Below are 21,250 nucleotides of genomic sequence, written 5' to 3'. Positions count from 1 at the left end.
GCGGCGGCTCCTCCGGGGCCCGCGGCACCGCGGCGACCTGCGCGGCCATTTCAGGGGCTCCCTCACACACATTTAAATGGCCCGAGCGCCGGGCGCCGCCGCGCACGCGCCGCCGCGGGGCACCCTGGGACGTGTAGTTCGGGAGCGGGGGGCGCGTGCGCGCGGCGCGGGTCACGTGAGGGGCGGGGGGCGGGTGGGAAGGTGCTGAGGGAAGCGGGAGCCGGGCAGCGGGGAAGGGTAAAAAGCTTTATTTTCACGGCGTTGTCGCTTGTTCTAAAGTGCTTCGTCCATTAAACACCGGCCGCGGGGTGCTGCGGAGGCTTTTCCCGCGAGGGAGATGATGTGGAGCTGTTGCAGCGAGCCTAAGAAGGCCATTCCTGCCCGTGGCAAGGGGATGGAATAAATTCATTGAATCATAAAATCTTAAGGGTTGGGAGGGAACTGAAAAATCTCGTTTCACCCCCTGCCATGGGCTGGGGCACCTTCGGCTACACGAGGTTGCTCCGAACTCCGTCCAGCCTGGGAGAAACAGGAATATAATTTGGGTAAAGGCTTTCACTGTTTTCTGCTGTTAAGAAAACCCATGACTTCAGTAATAAAAAAGGCAATATCGGCTATTCCTCCAACTTTAAGCCAGCTGAGTTTTCCATTCCAGCAGTGGTCAGCAGATTCCTCTTGACCAAATTCCCCAAATCCCACCTTTTTTTGTTTGTGTTTTTTTTTGTTTTTGTTTTCTGTCTTTACAGGAAAACGATCATATAAAGCAATTTTCAGCATCTTTATCCCTCCCCACTGATGGAAGCAGCAGTGGAATCTGGTGAGGAATCTCGCGACAAATCTCGTCTTCCCTGTTCCCACCTGAAATTCTGTGCTGGAGGATCACAAATCCTTAAGAACAGCATTGTTTTTAAAATACAATACTATTTTGCTTGCTGTCGTGGTAATTTGGGATTTTTTTTTTTTTTCCAGATGGAAGAACAGCTGGGTCAGCCAATTGTGCAGTCCAGTTACAACAGTGTAGTTTCTATGGGATCAATCACCATCTTAAGACTTACTGCCCAAAAATCCAGACAAATGCTCTGATTCACTCAGATGAAAGAAACAAAAAGCTTATGTTATTTCTAAAATCTGCAATGCTAATTCCTTCTTAGTCCAAGTAATGTAAACATCTCAGTGTCTTTGATTACAGTAGACTACAAATGTGAGTAAGGGTCTTGATCCACCTCACTCTGCTCCATTGGCTTTCCAGATCATTCCATAGTCTTCATCATCATCAAAAACCATTTGAGTTTATGCTCAAATCCATCCTTCTGAAGTGATTACATTCCAAAACACAACAAAAATATGTCCCTCCTTAGGATAAAACTTGTATTCCAAGGCTTGCCTTCCATCCCATTGTGAATTAACTGAAGGCTGCTGGTACTTTTATATTCTTTACTTTTAAACTCCAGTGAATGTGCAAGTAGTGCCTGAGCTGCCAACACCGTGAAACAGCTTTTGATGTGTTTATTTGGATGGAAGCCTCACTGGGATGGGCATTCCAAGTATTTCAGGAGGACTTGCAAATCTGCAATGCCGAGTCTATAAAATGCATCTAAATCTTCCATGCTGGGGGTGGATTTCTTGGTCCTTTAGGTTTTGAAAATCGATTTGCAAAGCCTAGGAAGAAATTATATATATATTTTTAATGCAACAAATTCTGTATGTTATAAATGCTGATTATGTAATCCCTTAAAATAACACGGGATTTGAAAATACTTGTAGTTTCAGATCTTTCCTAAGCTTTAAGATATGACAGAAAAGCAACATCCTGTAGCTGCGAATAAAGTTGTAAATGTGTAAAAACTAAATGTGTAAAAACCGATTAGCATTATCTGCAGTGTTTGTAGTTTGTAAGTGTTCTGCCTGGCATTTAGATTTCCAAGAACCAGGTTCTTCCTACCAAAACACAAAGAGGAAAACATACCAAAGTTAAGGAAAGACCTCGGAGAGTTTGTTGGGGCAGGTTCTGATGATTTTGTCAGTGAAGATGGACTGCAGATGCCTAGAAATAAAAAATGAGACCGGAGCAGTTGGTCACTGGTACTTCCAGAGCTGAACTTAAGGAATCATGGAATTCTTTAGGTTGGAAAAGGCCTCTAAGATCATCCAGTCCAACCACCAAACCAGCGCCAAGCCCCATCCAGCCTGGCCTTGGACACTGCCAGGGATCCAGGGGCAGCCACAGCTGCTCTGGGCACCCTGTGCCAGGGCCTCCCCACCCTCACAGGGAACAATTCCATCCTTAATTTGTGCAATCCCATATTTACAGAGAGTGGATTTACTACTGCAGCAAGTAGTAAATTTTTCTGCTGAGAAAACGTTTGCTCAGAAGTGCTTTAAACGCTTTTTAGCAGTCCTGTTTTCAAGGTAAGCCTTTTAATTTTAGACCAAAGGGATTTTAGTAAGAGATTCCTTATTTGTGCTCCAAATAGACTGGTCAGAATCCAGGCTGGGGCTCACATTCTCCCAGCACCCATATCTCCCATTTGTAGGGTCCTGCAACACAGGTTTGAACGACCTGAAGAATTTGGTAATTTGTCCCCAAGGCACCTGAAGGTCAGCACATCATCCTTATGACATTCCTACAACAGCTACAGCTCTCCAGGTGAGAAGGTGCTCAGCTGGCACAGCTCTGTGTGCCCTGCTCCAAAGTGTGGGGAATTTCACACTGGAAAAGTTCAGGTTCTTGATATTTCCATGCCACACATTTAAATACTTGCTCAAATCCATTGGGAAGATACTAGCCTGAAAGACTTACTTTTTCTCATATTTTTCAATATTTTCAAGCTCTGTTAAAGAAAAAATAGAAAAAGGCTAGTTGGAAAAAAAATGTAGGAAGCAGTGCATCAGTTACTGTGGTAAAGGGAATTCACTGGTAAATGTACAAGTACACATCTCATAAAAGCAAACTTTGTGCCACTCTCTTTGGCTTTTTCCTTGTCAGCCCAAATGCCTCCAGTCTGTATTTTTCTTGCTGTTTTCCTCAAATGCTTTTCTGTTCCACCATAACACCCCAAGCTCACGAGGATAATTAACAGGAGCCTCAAGAAGAGGAGGCTGGTGATGGTTCTGTCCTTGTAGGACAGACTCAGACTCCACTGGAGCAACTTTTTCCCAGAGGAATTGGCACTCAGGTGGATGGAGTGCTGGGGCATAACCCCTGCCCTGGGCAGGGCTGCATTACCCTGTTCCCAGTGCAGACAGGGCAGGTGTTTGCACTTCTACATCAGAATATTTTTATTATTCTTCTTTTCTTGCCATAAACACGAGCAGTCTCGAAGCAGGGCCCTGTTCCCCCAGTTAGCAGTGAGAGGGCAGCAGCAGCAGCAGCTGTGCCAGAGCCAGCCCTTCTCTCACCCTCTCCTTTTCCACACCTTTTCTTTTGTTTCTTTTACCTTGCTCCTCCTGAAGCATTTCATGAGTTCTTTGGATGATGTTTCAGAGCCCTTGTTCCCCAAACCTGCAGGACTCGAGGAATTTCTTGCAGCAGGCTGCAGACCTGGGAACATATATCATACATACATTTTCAGTGGTCATTCGTAAATCCTCCTGTTTTTTTCCAAGTGCTTTGTTGTTGCTTTTCATCTCCTCTAATGCAGCACTTCTAGAAATTTTATGCAGGTTCCCTAGTTGTGTTTATTTTCATTGTATTTGCTGTACTCTCCTGCAGGGAAGTGCTGAAGCACTACACTGTAATGCTTTGAACAAGTGGGCCATGCTCTCAGAAACCTACAGGTTTAGGTGTGAGTGTAAAACCTCAGTTACATCCCGAGAAAAGAGCTCAGCACTTACTTGCTGCCTCAGCGAGAACAAACGACTCTGGGGTTCTTTCAGGAAGCGGAGGAGGAGAATTAGAGCCATCCTGGGTTGTCTCTGAGAAAGCAAAAATAAAAGACTTGGTTACCTAGCTTTAAAATAATATATATATATATATATAAATTATTACCAACCATCTTATCTCAGTTGTCTCAAAGGAAACACACAACATGCAGACAAAGAGGAGCCTGCAAGGAACATCCTCATGTACAGGATGAGGCAGGAACTGATTAGGAAATATAAAACTACCAGTTCATTTGGTTGCAGAACTGTTCTGGTTAGAACTATTTAGCTGCAGAACTATTTAGCAACAATTTCCGTTGCACTGAGCACGGGCCTTAAACACATTTACTAAATAAAGCAGTTTCAGAAAAAAAGCAGGTCTTAATTACAAAGATTATCCCAGTATTAAACTTATACCTGTTCGTGGGCTCCAAAGCTTCACACTCTGGAAACAAAAAACAAGGCAGGTATTTAAAATTCCCGCATCCAAATGTTGTCTTCTTGCACACAAGGAAGCCAGAGAAGATGAGGAAAGGATGTGATGTGCAAACACCCTCCCACACACACCTCCACGCTCATGTAAAGGAAGACAGACTTGTGCCTTATTCTTCTAGTTCACAGAGCTGTCACTCAGCTATGGGATGATCAAGAGATGCCTAAATTTTGTTCAGCTCCTGTTGGTTCCACAGGGCTGTGTGAAGCTCAGCAGAACACGAATGTCCTGTCTTCATTATCCTTCTCTAAATGAGGGGCAATATGTTTGTTACCCTGTACTGGTCTTAGAATCCCAAAAAATTATGTTTGGAGTAAAGTAGATGTTGATAGGAAGGGGCTGGACTGAGGCCATGTCTTCTTCCCAATCCTGAGCCCTGAAATCCCTGGAAGTGTTCAAAGTCAGGTTGGACAGGGCTTGGAGCAACCTGGTCTAGTGGAAGGTGTCCCTGCCCATGGCAGGGGGTGGAATGGGATCATCTTAAGAGTCCCTTCCAACCCAGACCATTCCATGATTCTGTGATTCTATGAAATAATTTATGGCAAGTACAAAGTGCCAAAACTAGAGTCTTTCTCATAGAAGGAAATGTGATAAGGAGATTGGCATAGAAATAATGCCAGAAAAGAGGTAAAATGCCACTTACTTACCTTACATGGTCTCAATCTCACAGGGTCAGGAAACCCCTCTGAGTGAGACTCACCACTCCACTCCCAGGAGGTTCCGATATTTGGATTTCTGTCTGGAAGCTGGAAATCTGAAGTGGCCAGAGGAAATTGTCCTAGAAGCAATTGAACACCAGAGAGATCATTTCTCACCCCAGGCAGCCAGAGCACAGACACTGCCGGATGCTATGGGACCACACCGATGTCAGGTGAGCCTTCAGTGCTTCTCAGACCCATATTTAATGTTGTTAATCACTTACCCAACTCACTGGCCACAATGAAGGACTCGGGGGTGCGCTGGGGCAGGGGTGGAGCATCATCATCATCATCTGGCTGTGGCAGGGGGGCTGATTGGAGAGACACAGGTTACTGGCATGGCAGGACATGAGGGGGACCACAGGCCTGTATAGAGGAAAGGGCTGCTCCTGCCCTGCCACGCACCAGGCATTAAGGTTAAACACCTCTAAACTTTTGGTTAAACGTCCAAATAGCTCTCAGCACCAATTGCACAAGGAAAATGAGCATAACCCAACACAGCCAGGCACACAGCTGGTGGTTCTGCTGCTCCTTGGCTTGGGCTGCAACTTGCATAACTTCCTAAGGGCACCGGGATAACGAGCATGTCTTTGTGACAGTGAATGCTGAGGGGCCTGGGCAGGGCAAAGTGGAGCAAGTGCCAAAGCTGTGGACAACAGGAAATGTCCAGCTGGACCAGGACTAACCAGATCAAGGAATAATTCCACCTTCCTCGTATGACAGGTGATGGATTTAAGGATACAGATCTGGGCAAAATACTTGTGTTGAATCATGGAATCATAGAATGGGTTGGGTTGGAAGGGACCTTAAAAACCATTTAGATCCAACAAGCCCACCATGGGCAGGGGTGTCACCCAGTAGATCAGGTAGCTCAGGGCCCCTGAAGTCCTGGATCTCTCAATCTCAGTGAGATTTCAGTGTCCCCCACATGACACTCTGAAGCAAAGAGTAGGGTTTGGCCTGAAAATAAGATCCTCAGAAAAAACCATTTCTGGGAGCTTTCTGAATGCTTTTTGGAGCACCTTGCTGTAAGAATTGGTCAGCACCAGTCCCTGACACCCTGTGAGAGCTGCTCTGAGGTGACACAGGGGTTCAGAGCAGCTGTGTAACTCAAACACAAAAATCATGCTGTTCTAAAAGTGCTTGTGGAAAAAAATTAAGGCAGGATGAAAAGAGTGTGAGGATGAAACCAGTTACTCCCTCAGCTCCCATGAGAACCCAGTCCTGAGGAGCAGCCACAGCCCTCCCTGGACACCAGACGACCACACTGACCACTCCCTCCAGCACGCCCCAGTCCAGAGAGACCTTGTCCCATGTGTCCCCTTGTCCCAGTAGCACTCACCCAAGGGGAACATCCTCTCCTCGTTCAGGGGAGTGTGGTGGGACGATGGGGAGCTGGCTGTGGTGGGCGGTAGTGGGGCACTGGCAGAGCAAGAACGGAGGAGCTCATCCTGCCCCTCCAGAAAGGGAAACACGGGGGACACGGGGTTGTCTGGAGAGAGTGATGAGAAGTAGGAGTCTTCTGCTGAGCACAGGTAAGGGTGAGGGTATTGCCCCTGGTGCCTCTGGCCTGGGAGGGCGTCTGCTGCTCGTCTGGAGGTGTTTGGGTCCACAGGGGAAAATCCATCCTGGAAGCTTGGGTGACTGGCTTTTGGCCCCTGTGGACTCCAAACAGGCTTGGCATCCCCTGCATCCCGTTCCCAGTCTTGTCCCTGCTGCCCCAGGGCTAGAGGGGTCGATACAGTCCATGCCAGAGGTGCTTTGGCACCAGGCCCCCTCCCGCCTGCTCCCTTTGGCTCCAGGTCCAGCTCCCAGCTGCGGTGTTTCTGAGGGGCATCCCCAGCACCCCTGGGCTCGCCAGCAGCCGCCTTCCTGCGGCTGACGAAGTTCAAAGCACCGAAGGAGATGGCCTGTCTGATGGGGGGCACACCCTGGGCAGAGCTGTGCTGTGCTGCCGTGGCACACGGCGAGGGCAGGGACGCTTTGCTCTGTGCCGCAGGATGGAGACGTTGGTGCTCCTCCTGCTGCAGAGGCAGGTGTTGGTGTGCAACCTGCTCCTCTCGCTCTGAGCTGCAGTAAAGCACAAAAAAGTGGTGTGGAGTCAAGGCCATTGAGGGCTCAGAAAATGTCAGCCCACTAACGGGGCCCACAGCACTGCTCCCAGCAGCAATTCCCTCGGGAATGCAGAGCCCAACTCGGCCTCAAGCCAGGAGCACAGGGAAGGACTGTGCTCCACTTCGACACCAGTAAATGGTGAACAGAGGAGGCCCCTTTATGCCAGCAAACTGAATGAAAAAGCAAAATTATTTACAGAAAGAGGACACTGCAATCCCAAACAGTGCCCACAGAGAGATCCCACCACCCTTGGAAGCTGCTGGTATTGGGAAGTTGGATCCTCAGGACTGCTATTCCTGCAGCAAGGGGCACTGGAGTGGAATGTGCAGATGGAAGATGGGACCACTGGGGGGACATTCCGTGCCAGGCAGAGGGCTGGGATAACCCAGCCCTTGGTGTCTCCATGTGCATGAGACTGTTTTTATACTGTTTCATACTCTTCTCAGTTCATATGTGAAACACTGCGTGAAACAAAGCCCAGGGCAGAAGAAGGGGACTGATAATGACACACAGGGAAGAGGCTGAGACACATCAGTGAGAAGAGCAGGAATTATTAGGAAATTAAGAAAAATTTCTTCACTGAGGGGGTGATCAGGCATTGGAACAGGCTGCCCAAGGAAGTGGTGGAAACACCATCTGTGGAAGTATTCAAAAAACACGTAGATGTGGCACTTGGGGACACGGCTTAGTGTTGGACCTGGCAGTGCTGGGTTAATGGTTGTGCCCGGTGGTCTTAGAAGACTTTTCCAACCCTTATGATTCTATGAATTTTGTTAGGAAAAACATGAGGGTCAAAGTGGGACTCAAGGGAGGCAGCAGATCCTGAGAGCTAAAGTGTTCCAAAGCACACATCAAAAAGTTCACCTCTCTGAAATTGTGTGGGTGACTGCAAATACCAACCAGGGATACTTGTGCTGAGGCCTTACCAGGTGAGTAAACTCAGGCCATAAATGTCTTCCACTGGAGTCAGGACCGGCTTGGCTGCAGGATGCCCTGCTCCTTCCTAGGGAAAGGAAATGTTGGCAAACAAGAGTGAGGAGGCAGAATGCAAACACCAACGTGCTGCTTCAGGAGTCGGAATTTTTGCCAACTACTTCTAATTACTAAAGCACTTGGGAAATGATCAGCAGCAACTTGAAAACACCAAGGTGGAGCTGAAAACTGCAGACAGAACTTCCTGAAGAACAACTCCTGCCAGCACCTTTCTGAATCGAGAGCACAGAGAGCCCTACAACCATCCAGCTGTGCCAAACAGCTGGCAGGCAGCCTGTGCAGACACTCTGCCTTCAGGAGCCCACACTGGGCAAGCTGGGTGCTGGTTTTGTTTGTGACACCAGCTCATGGCCATCCCCATGCTCTGCACAGTGTCCTCAGAGGAGAGGGAGGTTTAGGGGGGCGAGAGTTTTGGGCAAGAGCTACAAAACCACATCCTGACTTGAAGCGTCCTCTGCATTTTGTGTCAGCCCAGCTCTGTGTGACCTTTGCTCACAGACTGTCCTTAACCAGGCCAAAAAGGCTTTTCCCAGTTCTTTTCTCACTCAGCTCTGGCTTGGAACATCCTGCAAATCCTATGGCAAAACTGAGGCACGAGTCCCATTGCAGGATCCTCTTCCCAATTCTTTAGATAAAAGTTTCTGACAAAATGAGCTCACTGTGACCTTCCAGCCTTTGCTGTGATGCATTTACTTTCCTGGATTTGATCCAGTGAGGCTCATGTTGGCAGTCACAGAACAGCAAGAGCAAAGAAAACCTCAAGCAGAGATGTTTTGGCTCTTCATGTTAATGTGCAGCTTCACACCAAGATCACATTATTTTTCCTCAGAGGTGTAACAGATTTGTGAGACTTTGCCATGTTTTTTCACAAGATATTTCCCCCTATGTCCTCCCAAAGACAGGCTGTGGTGCTGATTCCCTCACTAGCACACGAGGTAACACTTTCAGCCTCACTGCCTCGTGATCCCAAGCTTCCCAACCTGGACCTTCCCAACCTGATCTAAAAATCCCTCAGCTGCTTCCAAGAACTCCATGAAGACAAGTTTCTCTGGAACATCCCCATGGAAATCAGTCCCTCCTGTAGAAAGTTCATGCTTTTCTATTCACTCATGACATTAAACAATCATAAATATATAGAGAAAATAGAAAATGGTTTTGAGACGGAAGAAAATCTAGGTCTTGTTTGTGATAAGCATTGCACATTTAGGGGAAGAGCTGGATTCTCATGGGTTAACTTCAAAAGAGACTCAGTTTGGGTATCAAGGGGAGCAGAAAATATGGGAATTCATCCCAAGTCTGCAGCAGGAACTGAGGTTAGAGCTGGAGTGCCCAGGCTGCAAGAGGCAGGGTGGTTGTCCTGGGACTTTTACCTGTGAAGTAGCAAAATCTTTCTGGGCATCAAGTGCTTGAATCTGCCTTTTGAAGAGCTCAATCACCGCATCGTAAACCAGCTCATACTGCTCCTGCATTCCAGACAGAAAAAACGTGACAGCCAGCACCGGTGGGACCTGTAAATGGCACCTCTTCCCAATCAAGTAGCACCCCTGAGAGAAGCTGCCTTTCCTGTCCAGTGGCAGGGTGTGAATTCTGAGAAGAGGCAGAAGCCACGACTCTCACAGGGTTCACACCGAAGCATTTGGGGGGTTTTTGGGTGTGCAAACAATGCTGTTCTGTATTCAGCTTCCTCTTCAGTCTGTTGCAGCTGAGAAAAGTTCCCACTTCATTGCCTGGACAGTTCCTGGTTTCCAGCACAAGCGTTCGATAAATCACACTGTGAGTGCTGTCCCAGCTGTCCACAAGGAAACGCTCAGCTACCAAATTAATTTCTGAAAAATCATTGTTCTGTTCAGAAAAGGGACTTTGCACAACATCTCCACACCCCAGCTCCCACCAGCACTGCTGCTCTGGGTTTCCCTGCTGTGAACCCTCCTGGGGAAAAGGTGAGGTCCCGGCATGGACCAGTTGGTGACATTCCCCAAACCTACCTTGGTCTGCACTATGCAAGGTCTTTGCGTGCGCATTTCCTGGACCAGACGGAACACACTGAAGTTCACTGGAACAATCTGGCGAGAAAGGGAAAAGACAAAATGGTTTCAAACTAAAAGAGAAGAGATTTAGATTAGATATTGGGAAGGAATTGTTCCCAGTGAGAGTGGGGAGGCCCTGGCACAGGGTGCCCAGAGAAGCTGTGGCTGCCCCCGGATCCCTGGCAGTGTCCAAGGCCAGGTTGGATGGGGCTTGGAGCAACCTGGGACAGTGGGAGGTGTCCCTACCCATGGCAGGGGGCTGGAAAGAGAGGATCTTTAAGGTCCCTCCAACCCAAGTCTTTCCATGATTTCTATGATTTCTCTGATAAAAATTACAGACAGGCCTAATTCCACGAAGCTTCCAAGTCATGATGCAGTTCAGAGCACTGTCTGAAATCCAGGCCTGCTACTGCAAGAATTTTTAACAAAGAGCCTGCTTTAAGTGCTGTTTTATTTGTTACAAACCACCCTCCTCCCTCCTCCTGTCTCACACTCCACAGAGTGTTAGAGTGTTAGTTATTAAGCTGTGGGCAGCACAGAGGACGTGACACTGATTTCCCTGTTGGATGGGTTCAGGGAACGGTAGAACAAAAGACATCAGGCTCTCCTCTGAGTCCCAGCAACCTGCCCTGAGGCCAGGGATTACTGCCTGTGCCACCGTTATTGGAGAGTCAGAGTAAAGCAAGGTGCTGGTTTGGAAATGCTGAGTATCTGATATGTAAGTGCGGAGAGACAAATACAGATAGTAAAGATGTATTGAAGAGTGAAGGTCGGCACAGGGCCGTGTGCTGTGAGCTGAAGGCCTGGCCAGAGGGAGCAGTGGAGGGGGGATTCTGCCCCACTGCTGTGATGCTGTCAGTGTCTAGAGAGAGAGGAGTGGCACAAAGTGGGGATGGGGAATCAGCACTTTGTTCACCAGCGTTCTCCAGTCAGGCCATGGGGAGCTCCCATCCACCTGAAATCCACCTGAGTGCAGTCAGAGGAGGTGAAAGGGAGAGGGAAGGTTGGGGAGGGACAGAGGGGTGCAGGTGCCATCGAAGGCAGTGAGGGCTTGGCACTCACCCCATCCTTCAGCAGCTTCTGGGTGTAGTCGATGGCGCAGATGACGCCGGTTCTGCCGCAGCCAGCACTGCAATGACAGCCACAGCAGGGTTGCCAGCACAGCTCAGAAGGTGGGCACACTGTGTTTTCTGACAAGGATATTTGGAGAAGACCCACAGCCACCTGTCCCTTCCACACAGCAGAAGGTGCAGACCTGCATGATGCTGCAGCTTCAGCCCACGCAGGGCTCTGCTGCACAGGGTTGGGAGGCACAGCTCATCCCCTGAGAACTGCTCTCAGTCCTCCTGTGCTGACCAGCCACACACGGACATGCCCAGTGGTGGTGATCTCTGACCCAGACCTTCTCACTCTCTACAACTCCCTGGCCAGGTGCTGGTCTCTTCTCCCAGCTAACAAGGGACAGGACAAGAGGAAATGGCCTCAGGTTGCCCCAGGGGAGGTTTAGATTGGATATCAGGAAAAATTTCTACACCAAAAGCATTGTCAAGCACTGGCACAGGCTGTCCAGGGCAGTGGTGAAGTCACCATTGAGAAAACGTGTAGATGTGGCACTTGAGGACGTGGTTTAGTGGTGGCCTTGGCAGTGCTGGGCAGATGGTTGGACTCGACCATCTTAAAGGACTTTTCCAACCTAAGCAATTCCATGATTCTGTGATTGTGTTGCTGGCCTGCTGCTGCCTCCTTCCCTGCCCCCTGGCCATGCTGGCTGTCCTCAGAGGAGCCCTTTGCCTTAGGGCTCCCTACAAGAGGAGCTTGGCTGTGGGCTTGGCCATCTTCCCTGCTTTGTGACCCCTCGGGATGTGGGAGCACAGGGGTCTGGGGGCCAGCAGCCCTTCCCTGCTGGCAGCCAGGTTACCCACCTGCAGTGGATGCAGACAGGGACCCTGTCATCGGGCTGGTAGCAGCGAACGTCCCTGACGAGCTCCAGGATGGGCTCGATGGATGAGGGGATGTGGTGGTCCGGCCAGTTTTTGTAGTGGAAGTGGTAGATGGTGCGGGTTGCCTGCAGAGGAAGAGCAGTGGCAGGGTCTGGGATGTCGGCATGGCAAGGGAAGCTGGATTTCTGCTCCATCTCCAACTCCCTTCTGCATCAGCAGGCAAAGGGCAGAGGAACAGTTTGCAGCTGGTTTTGCTGCAGGAGCTATTTTATGACATTCTTGGCGTCACTTACCCGGAGTCTGATTTGCCATGACTGACAAACACCTTCAGAAACTGAGGTCTGACTTAATGAATTTTTTACTTTCTTTGTTCCCTCAACTGCTGTCAAATCTAATTCAGCAGCCTGAGCAGTCTAAACTTTTCTGCACAAAATGTACCATATTTCAATATATTATTTATATAACAAAGCCAGCCCGGGTGCATTTTCTGCCTTGACCTTTCCTCCTTACCTCATTCAGGGTCACCTTTAAAGTTCTAATCACATACTCATTCCTCTTCTCCTCAGCCTCCTGCAGAAGAAGTCAGAGTCACATTTTCCATGGGTGCCCCGGGGGGGTCAGGGTGCTGGGGTGGCTGCACTCACACAGGTGATGGCGAAGGGGCCACAGTGCAGGGGCGAGCCGTCCTCCTCCGCCCAGTACCGCTCACACTTCTTCTGTTGGGACAAGCAGGATGTGTTTGGTTATTCCCCACTGGCCCAGCTGTGCTGTCTCCTCTTTCACTTTTCAGGACAAAATTCACGCTGGGAAGAGGCTCAGCTCTTGCTGCTGTCCAGCTCCAGCCTCCCCTTCCTTGCAGCTGCCACTGCTGGTTTTGCCTTTCCAGAGAGATTCTCTATGCTACCGGAAATGGCTAAAGAATTTCATGGAATCCCAGACTGGTTTGGTTGGAAGGGACCTTAAAGATATCTCATTTCACCCCCTGCCATGGGCAGGGACATCTCCCATGGGACCATTTGTAGTTGGAGACTCAGAAAACAGCTCATATCAAACAGAAACTCGCTGTCACTAATGGGATTTAATAAAAATCTGCATCTCTCACCCTGCCCTGGCACTCAGAGGCCATCTGTGACACACTACTCACCTTCCCCATTTCAAACTCCATACAAGCCATGACCACGACCTGCAGGAAGAAAGTTCATTAGAAAAGTCTGAGCACAAGTTTCTTATCCAGGCAGCAAAATTAAACTCAGCTCTTGCGGGTACTTATCAGTGACAAGGAAACTCTGTGGGCTGCCTTCCCCCGAGCCCCGACTGCCAGACAAGTCACACTGGGACATCACCCACAGCCTGGCACAAGGACCTCCCCAGCCACCACCCAAAGGCAGGGACAGCCACCAGCAGACTCCTGCCTTGGCACGAGTGGGAGGAGGCTGATGGTAGAGATGTGGGACACACACAACATCTGGAGTGAAACCCTGGCTCACAAAGGACTTCAGGATGTAAGGACAACTTTTCTTAAAAAAAAGGACATAAAAACTTTATATTTAGATATAAATCTGCACCTTACCAGGACTTCATACTCCCAAATCATCCTCCAAAAGTCAATGACAGTAGTGGGGAGAGGACCCTGGGTTGCAATGTATGCTCTTGGCCCGTAGACACCCTGGAACATTCAAGCCAGACATGGACACATCTGTGCATAGTTCACCAGCAGAAATAAAGTCATTCCTCTCTCTGTATTTACTTCTATCAGCAAGCCCATTAAGAATTTAGAAGGACTTTCATATAGTTGAATTTTGGACACATACATTAACTTGAGCAGTGATGTGCAAAGAAAAGGCAGGGCCGAGCTGGGGAGCTGGGGTTGAGCTGAGACCAGCACCAGTTCTTACAGTGCTCTGGGAGCTTGAAGGTGATGTGGCCACAGAATGAACAATGATCCTGTTGGGAAGGTCTTTTCTCCTGCAGAAGAGCCCTGGGTCACTGTCATGGAGAATGAAGGGAACCAACCAACCATCTATCTATCCATCTATCCATCTATCCATCTATCCATCTGTCAATCAGAGAAGGGTTGTAGGCCCAGGACAGTCCCAAAACACGTGGAGCTGCTGATGGAGCACTGCCCCACACTGACGTGCCCCGTTGCTCGCCCCAGCAGCGGGTCCCAGCCGTGTAGCACTGCAAGGTTTCCTGCCTCTGCACTGGTTGCAGCCCAGGTGACTCTGGCCACAGGCAATTTTGCACCACTGTCACCCACCAAAGGCAGCAACGGCGACAAGGAAGTTGGGGCTGTGAACCACAAACTGTTCCACCCGTGGCCCCGGCACGAGTGTGTCCCCTGCCCTGTAGCCTGGTGCCTCTGTGCTGCACAGAGGGTTTCTGCAGGGCTCACTGGTTGTACACATCTTCTTACATCAGTCATCCTTGAGCACAGCCCAGAAATTACTGCAGAGCCCTTTGGTTCACCAGAGCCCCTGACCTGCTCCTCTTGGCACAAGAGGTGGCAAGACCAACACCTTTGCAGGACAAAACGGCACAAAAGAGGGCATACCTTGATGAAGTTGGCATTGATGTAATGAGAATCTGTGTCAGATGTAATCAGGGACAACTCCACTCTGGTGTGGTCAACTGCAAAAGCAGGAGAAGCAGCAGTCAGTGTCTGTCTTTCACGGTCACTGAGTCCTTGGAGGGCAGCACAAGGTGCTTTGGGGGAGCATTCACATCAGAGAGCTCATCCAGGGCAGGTGGGTGGCTGTGCAAGCAGCTGATGTCCCTCCCACACCTCCCACACCTCCCACAGCCCTGCTCAGAAGTGCCTCTTCCTACACACACAGGGGATGGACGAGATCCTTTCGGAGAGTTGGGGAGGCTTTAGGGGAGAGCTGCAGGAGCTGCCACTGCCCCAGTGCAACGCTGATCCCCTCTGACCATGCAGAAAGCCAAGCCCGAAACCACCTAAACGCACTCCAGGCTCAAACCAGGTCTGTGGCGTTAGATACAAAGGTTTGAAAGCTGGACTCAATCTTGGAGGTCTTTTCCAACCTCAATTATTCTGTGATTTACTTTCTTTTCCAAGTTGGAACGGATGAAAGAGACCGTCTGCTCTGATCCTGGGACAGACTGTCCTTTGGAGACCACTGCATCAAGCCAGGACAAGCCACAGCAGGTTTTGCCTGTTGTCTGCTTTGTACATCATGGAGACATAGTTGTCCAAAGGCCTTTGGATGCAAGGGATTGCAATGCTACCCGGGAAGCTTGCAAGGATGATCACTGGAGGATGTGTTTCCTAGTGAATAGGAGTCCTTCTGTCTCTAGAAAATATCACAGAATCACGGAATATCCTGGGTTGGAAAGGATCCACAAGGATCATCGAGTCCAACTCCCGTCCCTGCACAGGACATCCCCAGAATTCCACCATGTGCCTGAGGGCGTTGATATGTGCCAAAGTCCCCCAGAGCAGGCACAGCAGCAGCCAAAGCCCCGCATCTGAACAGCAGGACTCAAAGCCAACAAACAGCAGTGAGATGCTCACACACAACAACTGTGCAGGCAGGCACCAGAGGATGAGAACAAGAAAAGCAAGAAAAACAAAAGGCTGAGTAGGAACATGTGCCATTTCCAACCTACAAGGTAAGATGTCCTTGTATCTGTTCTTCTTGACATTCTCTGGCTGCTCAGACACTGCTGCAGGGTAGATTTTATCCGATCTGTACTTTGTTGACTGTCTCTTCAGCTTCTGTGAAAAAAGAGTGGAACAAATTACAGCAGACGTGCTACAGCCAGCGCACTACTAGAGAGCACACGAAGGTCTCGAGGGGTCGTGTTTGCTACCACAAAGCAAGGTCGGCACCATTAATTCTTTCCTGAGTGGCTTTTCTCAGAGCAAGAATAGACAGAACAACCTGAGAGCCCCAGCACAGCTTCTGAAGAATGGAAAGTGTGTGCTGAGGCAGTGCCCACACGTCGGCTTGTGAAGTGACACAAAGCATCGCCCTCACAAGTGAGTGAGACCCGGGGGAATTACTGTCAGTACAAAAGGCACCCAGATCAGAGGAGTGACAGTGTCAAAGCACCTTTAGCAAATGATACCAGAAAGGACAGGTAAATCTATTGATTTTTCTCACTTTGGTAGAGGTGCTCCTGTCCGTAGCTGGAAGCAGCGATGCTAAAGCCACTAAGGGAGCACAAGCAACTGGAGCAGAGTGGCTCCATGGACTGATGAAAGGGAAGAGAGGAGTCCTGGGACAGACATTTAGGGCTGAAAATCTCTCATCTCTTTCATTTTCAGGATAAAGCTGCAGCACACACAGAGAGTTAAAGCATCTTTCTCCTGGCAAAGCATAGAATTTTATTTCACTGCCACCAGCTTCTAAGTAACACATACTGTTTGTTACCATCAGCTTCTGAAGCACCAGCCCCACTGTATTTTTTCTTTCATATTTTTGTGTCCGGGTTGTTGGTTTTTAATATTAAACTGCAGTTTTAAACCACAAAATTCAGCCACAATACCCTAGGAGTTAAATCTCAGAGATCTGATGGAATGAGTCAGGGAGGAGGCACAGGAGGCTCGGGACAGTCCATGTGTCCAGCCTCTATTAATTAAGAACGTGGGGCAGACACAGTAGGACAGAAATTGTGGGAGCAGGATGGGTTTTGTGGCCTCCACATCCCTGTAGCCTTCTGAGCAATTCTGGTTTTGGTCACATCCTCCCCTGCCTCCTTTCAGTACACCCCCAGCTTCCAGGGAAAGCTTTCATGGAAGGGGCATGACTCCATACTAAAGTCAGTCTTCTCAGAGCCAAGGCCCTGAATCATCTGACTTTTCTGTCCCTGAATAATCTGACATTAAACTGTGTGGGCAATGCCTAGGTATGAAAAAGCAAGTGGGAATCACAGAATCATGGAATATCCTGGGCTGGAAGGGACCCACAAGAATAATTGAGTCCAGCTTCTGGTCTTGCACAGACATTCCAAAATCCCACCCTGTGCCTCAGAGCATTGTCCAAATGCTCCTGGAGCTCTGGCAGCCTTGGGGCCGTGCCCATTCCTTGGGGAGCCTGGGCAGTGTGCAGCTGTGAGGCTGCACAGACAGAAAAAAGGGACTCCAACAAACCCACTGCCATTTACAGTAACATCACCACAACTTGCACGTACAAATGCTCGGTCCCACAAGGAGAGGGCAGGAATTAGGGGAGGAATGGCACTGAATATTTCTGTCACATTTGGAAACACAAGCCAGCACAACGGCCTGGTGAGGCCACTGCCTTGCCCAAGTGGCCACAAATCAGGTCACTCTAAGAAGATCTTATCCCATACAAGAGGAAATGCAGCCTTGACCATTTCCGCCTGCCATTTTGATCAGAAATGAACACATCAGGCTTCTGGAGCCAGCCTGAGCAGCAGGGCTCAGAGCCCACTGCCTCGCACGCACAGACACCCCGGCAGAGAGAGGGGAAACTCAGCAGGCTGTGACAGCGCTTTGTTCCATGGAACAACAGACTGTCACTGCAGGCTCAGATTAATCACTTCCCTCCACCCCAGACACCTGGAAACCAAACACTCAGCTTTCCCCAAGTGTTTGAAGTGTCAGATTTCACTGGTATGACAGAGCAGGGCTGGAGCTTGTGGGGACCCCTCAGTAACCCGGAGCTAGAGATTGGTCCAGTGTTTGGCACATCTCAGATCTCACAGAGGTACCAGTTTTACCCTTCCCTTTGTTTGTTAAAGCTGGGCAATGTCACTGCCTCCCAGAGCAGCCCAGGCAGCCTGTCAGAGCCACCTGCCTCCAGCTGATACACCAAGAGCCATTTCCAGCCACCAGCTTTAGCCATGAGATGGTGCGTTGGCATCTGAGCCTCATCCCTGGCACCCAAACCAAAAAATGTGTCGGAGAGCTCACAAATTCAGGGCAATGCAGAACTCACGGGGTGGTGGGAGCCATTAGCATTTTTTGCAGCTATTGCCTTGAGGGAACAAGAAAGTAGTTTCCAGGAGGGGCCAGGAGCACTGCTGGATGTAGAGCACACAGATCCCAGGTCCCAGAATGGTTTGGGTGGGAACGGACCTTAAAGCTCATCTCATTCCACCCCGTGCCATGGGCAGGGACACCTTCCACTGTCCCAGGGTGCTCCAAGCCCCGTCCAACCTGGCCTTGAACATTTCCAGGGATGGGGCAGCCACAGCTGCTCTGGGCAACCTGTGCTCCATGGAAACAAGGACAAGGTAAGTCAAGGAGAAACCGGAGATCCCTGGTAGGAACTCGTGTGCCACAGGTCTAACAGATTGCAATGGCGAGAAGGGGCAGAGGCTCCATATTCCTCCCTGTATCCTCAGTTGTGTCACCAGGGCCAGAAGCTCCATATTCCTCCCTGTCCCCCTGGTTCTGTTACCAGGCAAAGTGAAACCGCGTCCCGACAAGTGCATTCGGCAAGCAGAAAACAGGAAGCACTCGGGTAATTAGCTAAAAAGCAAACAGTTCAAATGCAAACCATTACATTCCTCTCATGTCTTTACATCCCTCTTAGCCCAGTTAACTCCTGGGTGTCTATTAAAAAACTCTTAGAAAGTCTCACTGTCATGTGTTTGAGAAGTGACCGAGCGATTCCCTCCGACATGAGCTGAAACACTGAGCTGAGCCTTGAGTGAACTCACCAAAAACTCCTCTGCAAACTCTCCTCGGCTGAGCTTCTTGCCTTGGACCCTTTCCAGGTTCTGTAGCAGGATCTCCCTTTGGTCCATGGTGCCGGAGCCGGAGCGTGCCTGGCCTGGCCCTCCTGGGAAGGGACATGTCAAGTGATCCGCAGCGGAAGGCACCGCGGGGAGCGCTGGCTGTGGTTTTCTGACTTCATCACAGCCCGAAAGGAAATTAGTGCGTAGCAGATAATCCTGGTCAGACAACACAACAGAACACACAGCACAGGGCCCTCGTGCCCTCCTTTCAAACCACCCCTACTTGGCACGGGGTGGGCAGCACCGAGGGCAGGGGTGGGGACATGCTGGACACCAGTCCGAGCCCCCCATCACCCCAATTCCTCCAGCACCATGTCCAGCCATCACTGCCAGGGGTACCCAGGGGTGAGCACAGGGAGCAGCTGGGGAGCATTCATGTCCCAAGGGGCTGTGATCCACCAGGAGGGCTTCAAACCTGGAATGTGACTGGAAGAGTCCATAAAACAGCATGGGAAATCTACAGTTCCCCTTCACACTTTTAATGTAGGATCCAGAATGGTTTGGGTTGGAAGGGACCTTAAAACTCATCTCAATGGGCAGGGACACCTTCCACTACCCCAGATTGCTCCAAGCCCCATCCAAGCTGGCCTTGGACACTTCCAGGGATGGAAGTTTTATTCTGCCTCCCGCATCAGCTGTAAAATATTTTGAAGGAATCCTTCAGGCAGATGCTGACACCCAAACAGGTGTTACTGCCCTGGACTGCACGACTTCTGAACAGAGGAAAACCATCCTTGTGCTTCAGGTCAACTCTTCCAGCTGCAATTCCCCACATCCCATGGCTTTTGTCAAAAGAGAGGATCAAATCCAACCCCAGCAGACTATAGAGGTCAAATTAATGATGCCAGCCTGATTAACCTCTCTCACTCTGTAACACTTGAAAAACCCCACAGGTAAAGGAGGCCATTCCCAGGTTGGGAGAGGAGGCAGAGAGCACAGTTCTGGAATGCCATCCATCTTCTCTACGTGCAGAAATGAGGAAAGCTAAACAAAACTAAGCCAAAAACAACAATTCTCAACCAAAAAAAAAAAAACCAAAAGAGATGAGAATCACATCTTCCATATTTCCAATACCTCATGTGTTGCACAAAGGCTTCAAACTCATTGTACCAAGTCTGATTCTCTCCCTGACTGTAACTAGGGCCATTCAATGTGTCCCCTTCCATGTTTCCTCGCAGATGGGGTACAGAGCAGCTCCAGGATTTCTGTATTCAGTAGCTAAAAGGCAAAGGGCTGCTAATCACTCTTAGTTTAAAATATCAAATGCTAATTTTGCAGAAATAAGCCTTGGACTCACCTGAGAGGGAGAGTGACCTTTAGAATAACTAATGGAAACGTTTTAAAACAAACACTCACCTGCTGAGTCTGCAGCACTAAGCACTAACCTGGAGGCTTGAGTAGGAGTGAAGCCCACTTTTACTGCTAAATTTAAGAGAAACACAAGAAGAAAAACCAGTTGATAACAAACTTCACTATTTTTGTTTGTAGTGGTAGCAAATCTCTTTTACACATTGCTCCGTGTCAGGTTCTGCTTGCAGTGTCTGGAAGAAGCACAACAGCTTTTCTCCAGTCACATCAATGAAAAGCCCAAGTTCTCCTCTGGAAAAGTAGCACAGCCCTTTCTGTCAACTGTCCAAGTTCTCCTGAAAACAACCCAAACCCTCCTGTGTGTGTGTTTTAGAAAGAAAGGGAGGCAGGTTTAAAGGGACTGGCAGGAAGAGGATGCAGACGGTAGGATGAGTGACCCACCACCCCCTACGACCCTCTCCCAGGCTGATTCCATCCCTTCCCCTGGGAGAGCACCAAGTGGGGGCTGTAAAACTGCTTTTTTACAGCCCACCAGTCATTATTTTGATTCCCACCAGGGGAGCAAACTGAGCTTCCAAGATCCTGAGATAACAAATTAAACCCTGAGACAGAGAAGCCAGAAGGGAAGTTTGGTGCTGACTCCGGCAGGACTTCGTTTAGCAAAGCCATGCTCCTGGAGCTACACACAGCTACGGGCATGGTTTAGTTGCAAATGGAGTAATTTCTGTTAAGATCGGCTGAAATAAATATTTAGAAGTTATTGGAGTCTGCTGACCTGTTCATTCATCAAGAAAGGGGTCTGGATAAAAGAAGCTCCAAGTCCCTTCCCAGACAGGGCCCAGACTTGGTATAGCCACAGCAGAGTAAACCATGGGATTGCCAACAAATTATCAGCTATTTTATCCTGAAAACTGCATAATGCCAATGCTCCAGTGCAGCTCTCCCTAAGGACAGGGACACAAGACAGCTGTGGAAACTTAACAGGAACCCTGCGGCAGCTGACTGATGATCTGCCTTTGAGTTCACCTGCAGGTTCACCCCTCACAGTAATTTGGCATATGAGACTGAGATTAATTATTGCCC

General features: G+C 49.4%; 1 protein-coding gene and 1 long non-coding RNA gene across 3 annotated transcripts; one reads left to right on the top strand and one right to left on the bottom strand.

Moving 5' to 3' along the window:
• The first annotated feature begins 243 nt into the window (after window positions 1–243).
• On the top strand, window positions 244–1,873 carry LOC121657634. Of its 2 annotated transcripts, XR_006013678.1 has the most exons (3): window positions 244–545; window positions 747–817; window positions 970–1,873. It is a non-coding gene; the product is annotated as an uncharacterized LOC121657634 (long non-coding RNA). The 2 variants fall into 2 exon arrangements; XR_006013677.1 differs by having other exon boundaries at window positions 244–817.
• On the bottom strand, window positions 1,483–18,982 carry PTPN22 (protein tyrosine phosphatase non-receptor type 22). Its single transcript, XM_042013542.1, has 21 exons — window positions 18,782–18,982; window positions 15,758–15,866; window positions 14,682–14,758; window positions 13,698–13,793; window positions 13,272–13,310; window positions 12,772–12,843; window positions 12,638–12,697; window positions 12,110–12,252; window positions 11,250–11,316; window positions 10,146–10,223; window positions 9,531–9,623; window positions 8,094–8,170; window positions 6,395–7,122; window positions 5,277–5,363; window positions 5,002–5,132; window positions 4,279–4,306; window positions 3,835–3,915; window positions 3,438–3,541; window positions 2,801–2,831; window positions 1,967–2,044; window positions 1,483–1,659 (listed from the first exon to the last, which is right to left on the bottom strand). The coding sequence occupies exons 1-21, from the start codon at window positions 18,866–18,868 to the stop codon at window positions 1,595–1,597; spliced, it is 2,331 nt and encodes a 776-aa protein (XP_041869476.1). The 5' UTR covers window positions 18,869–18,982; the 3' UTR covers window positions 1,483–1,594.
• Between the last annotated feature and the right edge of the window lie 2,268 nt (window positions 18,983–21,250).

This window comes from Corvus kubaryi, unplaced genomic scaffold (assembly GCF_017639235.1).
Source record: "Corvus kubaryi isolate FWS band 111438036 unplaced genomic scaffold, C.kubaryi_AGA036_p1.0 split1-37355, whole genome shotgun sequence".
Classification (NCBI taxonomy): Eukaryota; Metazoa; Chordata; class Aves; order Passeriformes; family Corvidae; genus Corvus; species Corvus kubaryi.
Note: the sequence above shows the minus strand (reverse complement) of the source record. Positions and strands in the feature narration are given on the sequence as shown.

What these genes read in the sequence shown, in the direction of transcription:
- PTPN22 (XM_042013542.1), bottom strand. Translation starts at nt 18,868, where the DNA reads ATGGACCAAAGGGAGATCCTGCTACAGAACCTGGAAAGGGTCCAAGGC. An exon ending in CATTGTGGCCAGTGAGTTGG is followed by an intron (nt 5,133 to 5,276) that starts GTAAGTGATTAA and finishes AATTGCTTCTAG; the next exon opens with GACAATTTCCTCTGGCCACT. An exon ending in ATTGAAAAATATGAGAAAAA is followed by an intron (nt 2,045 to 2,800) that starts GTAAGTCTTTCA and finishes TTTTATTTCTAG; the next exon opens with GCATCTGCAGTCCATCTTCA.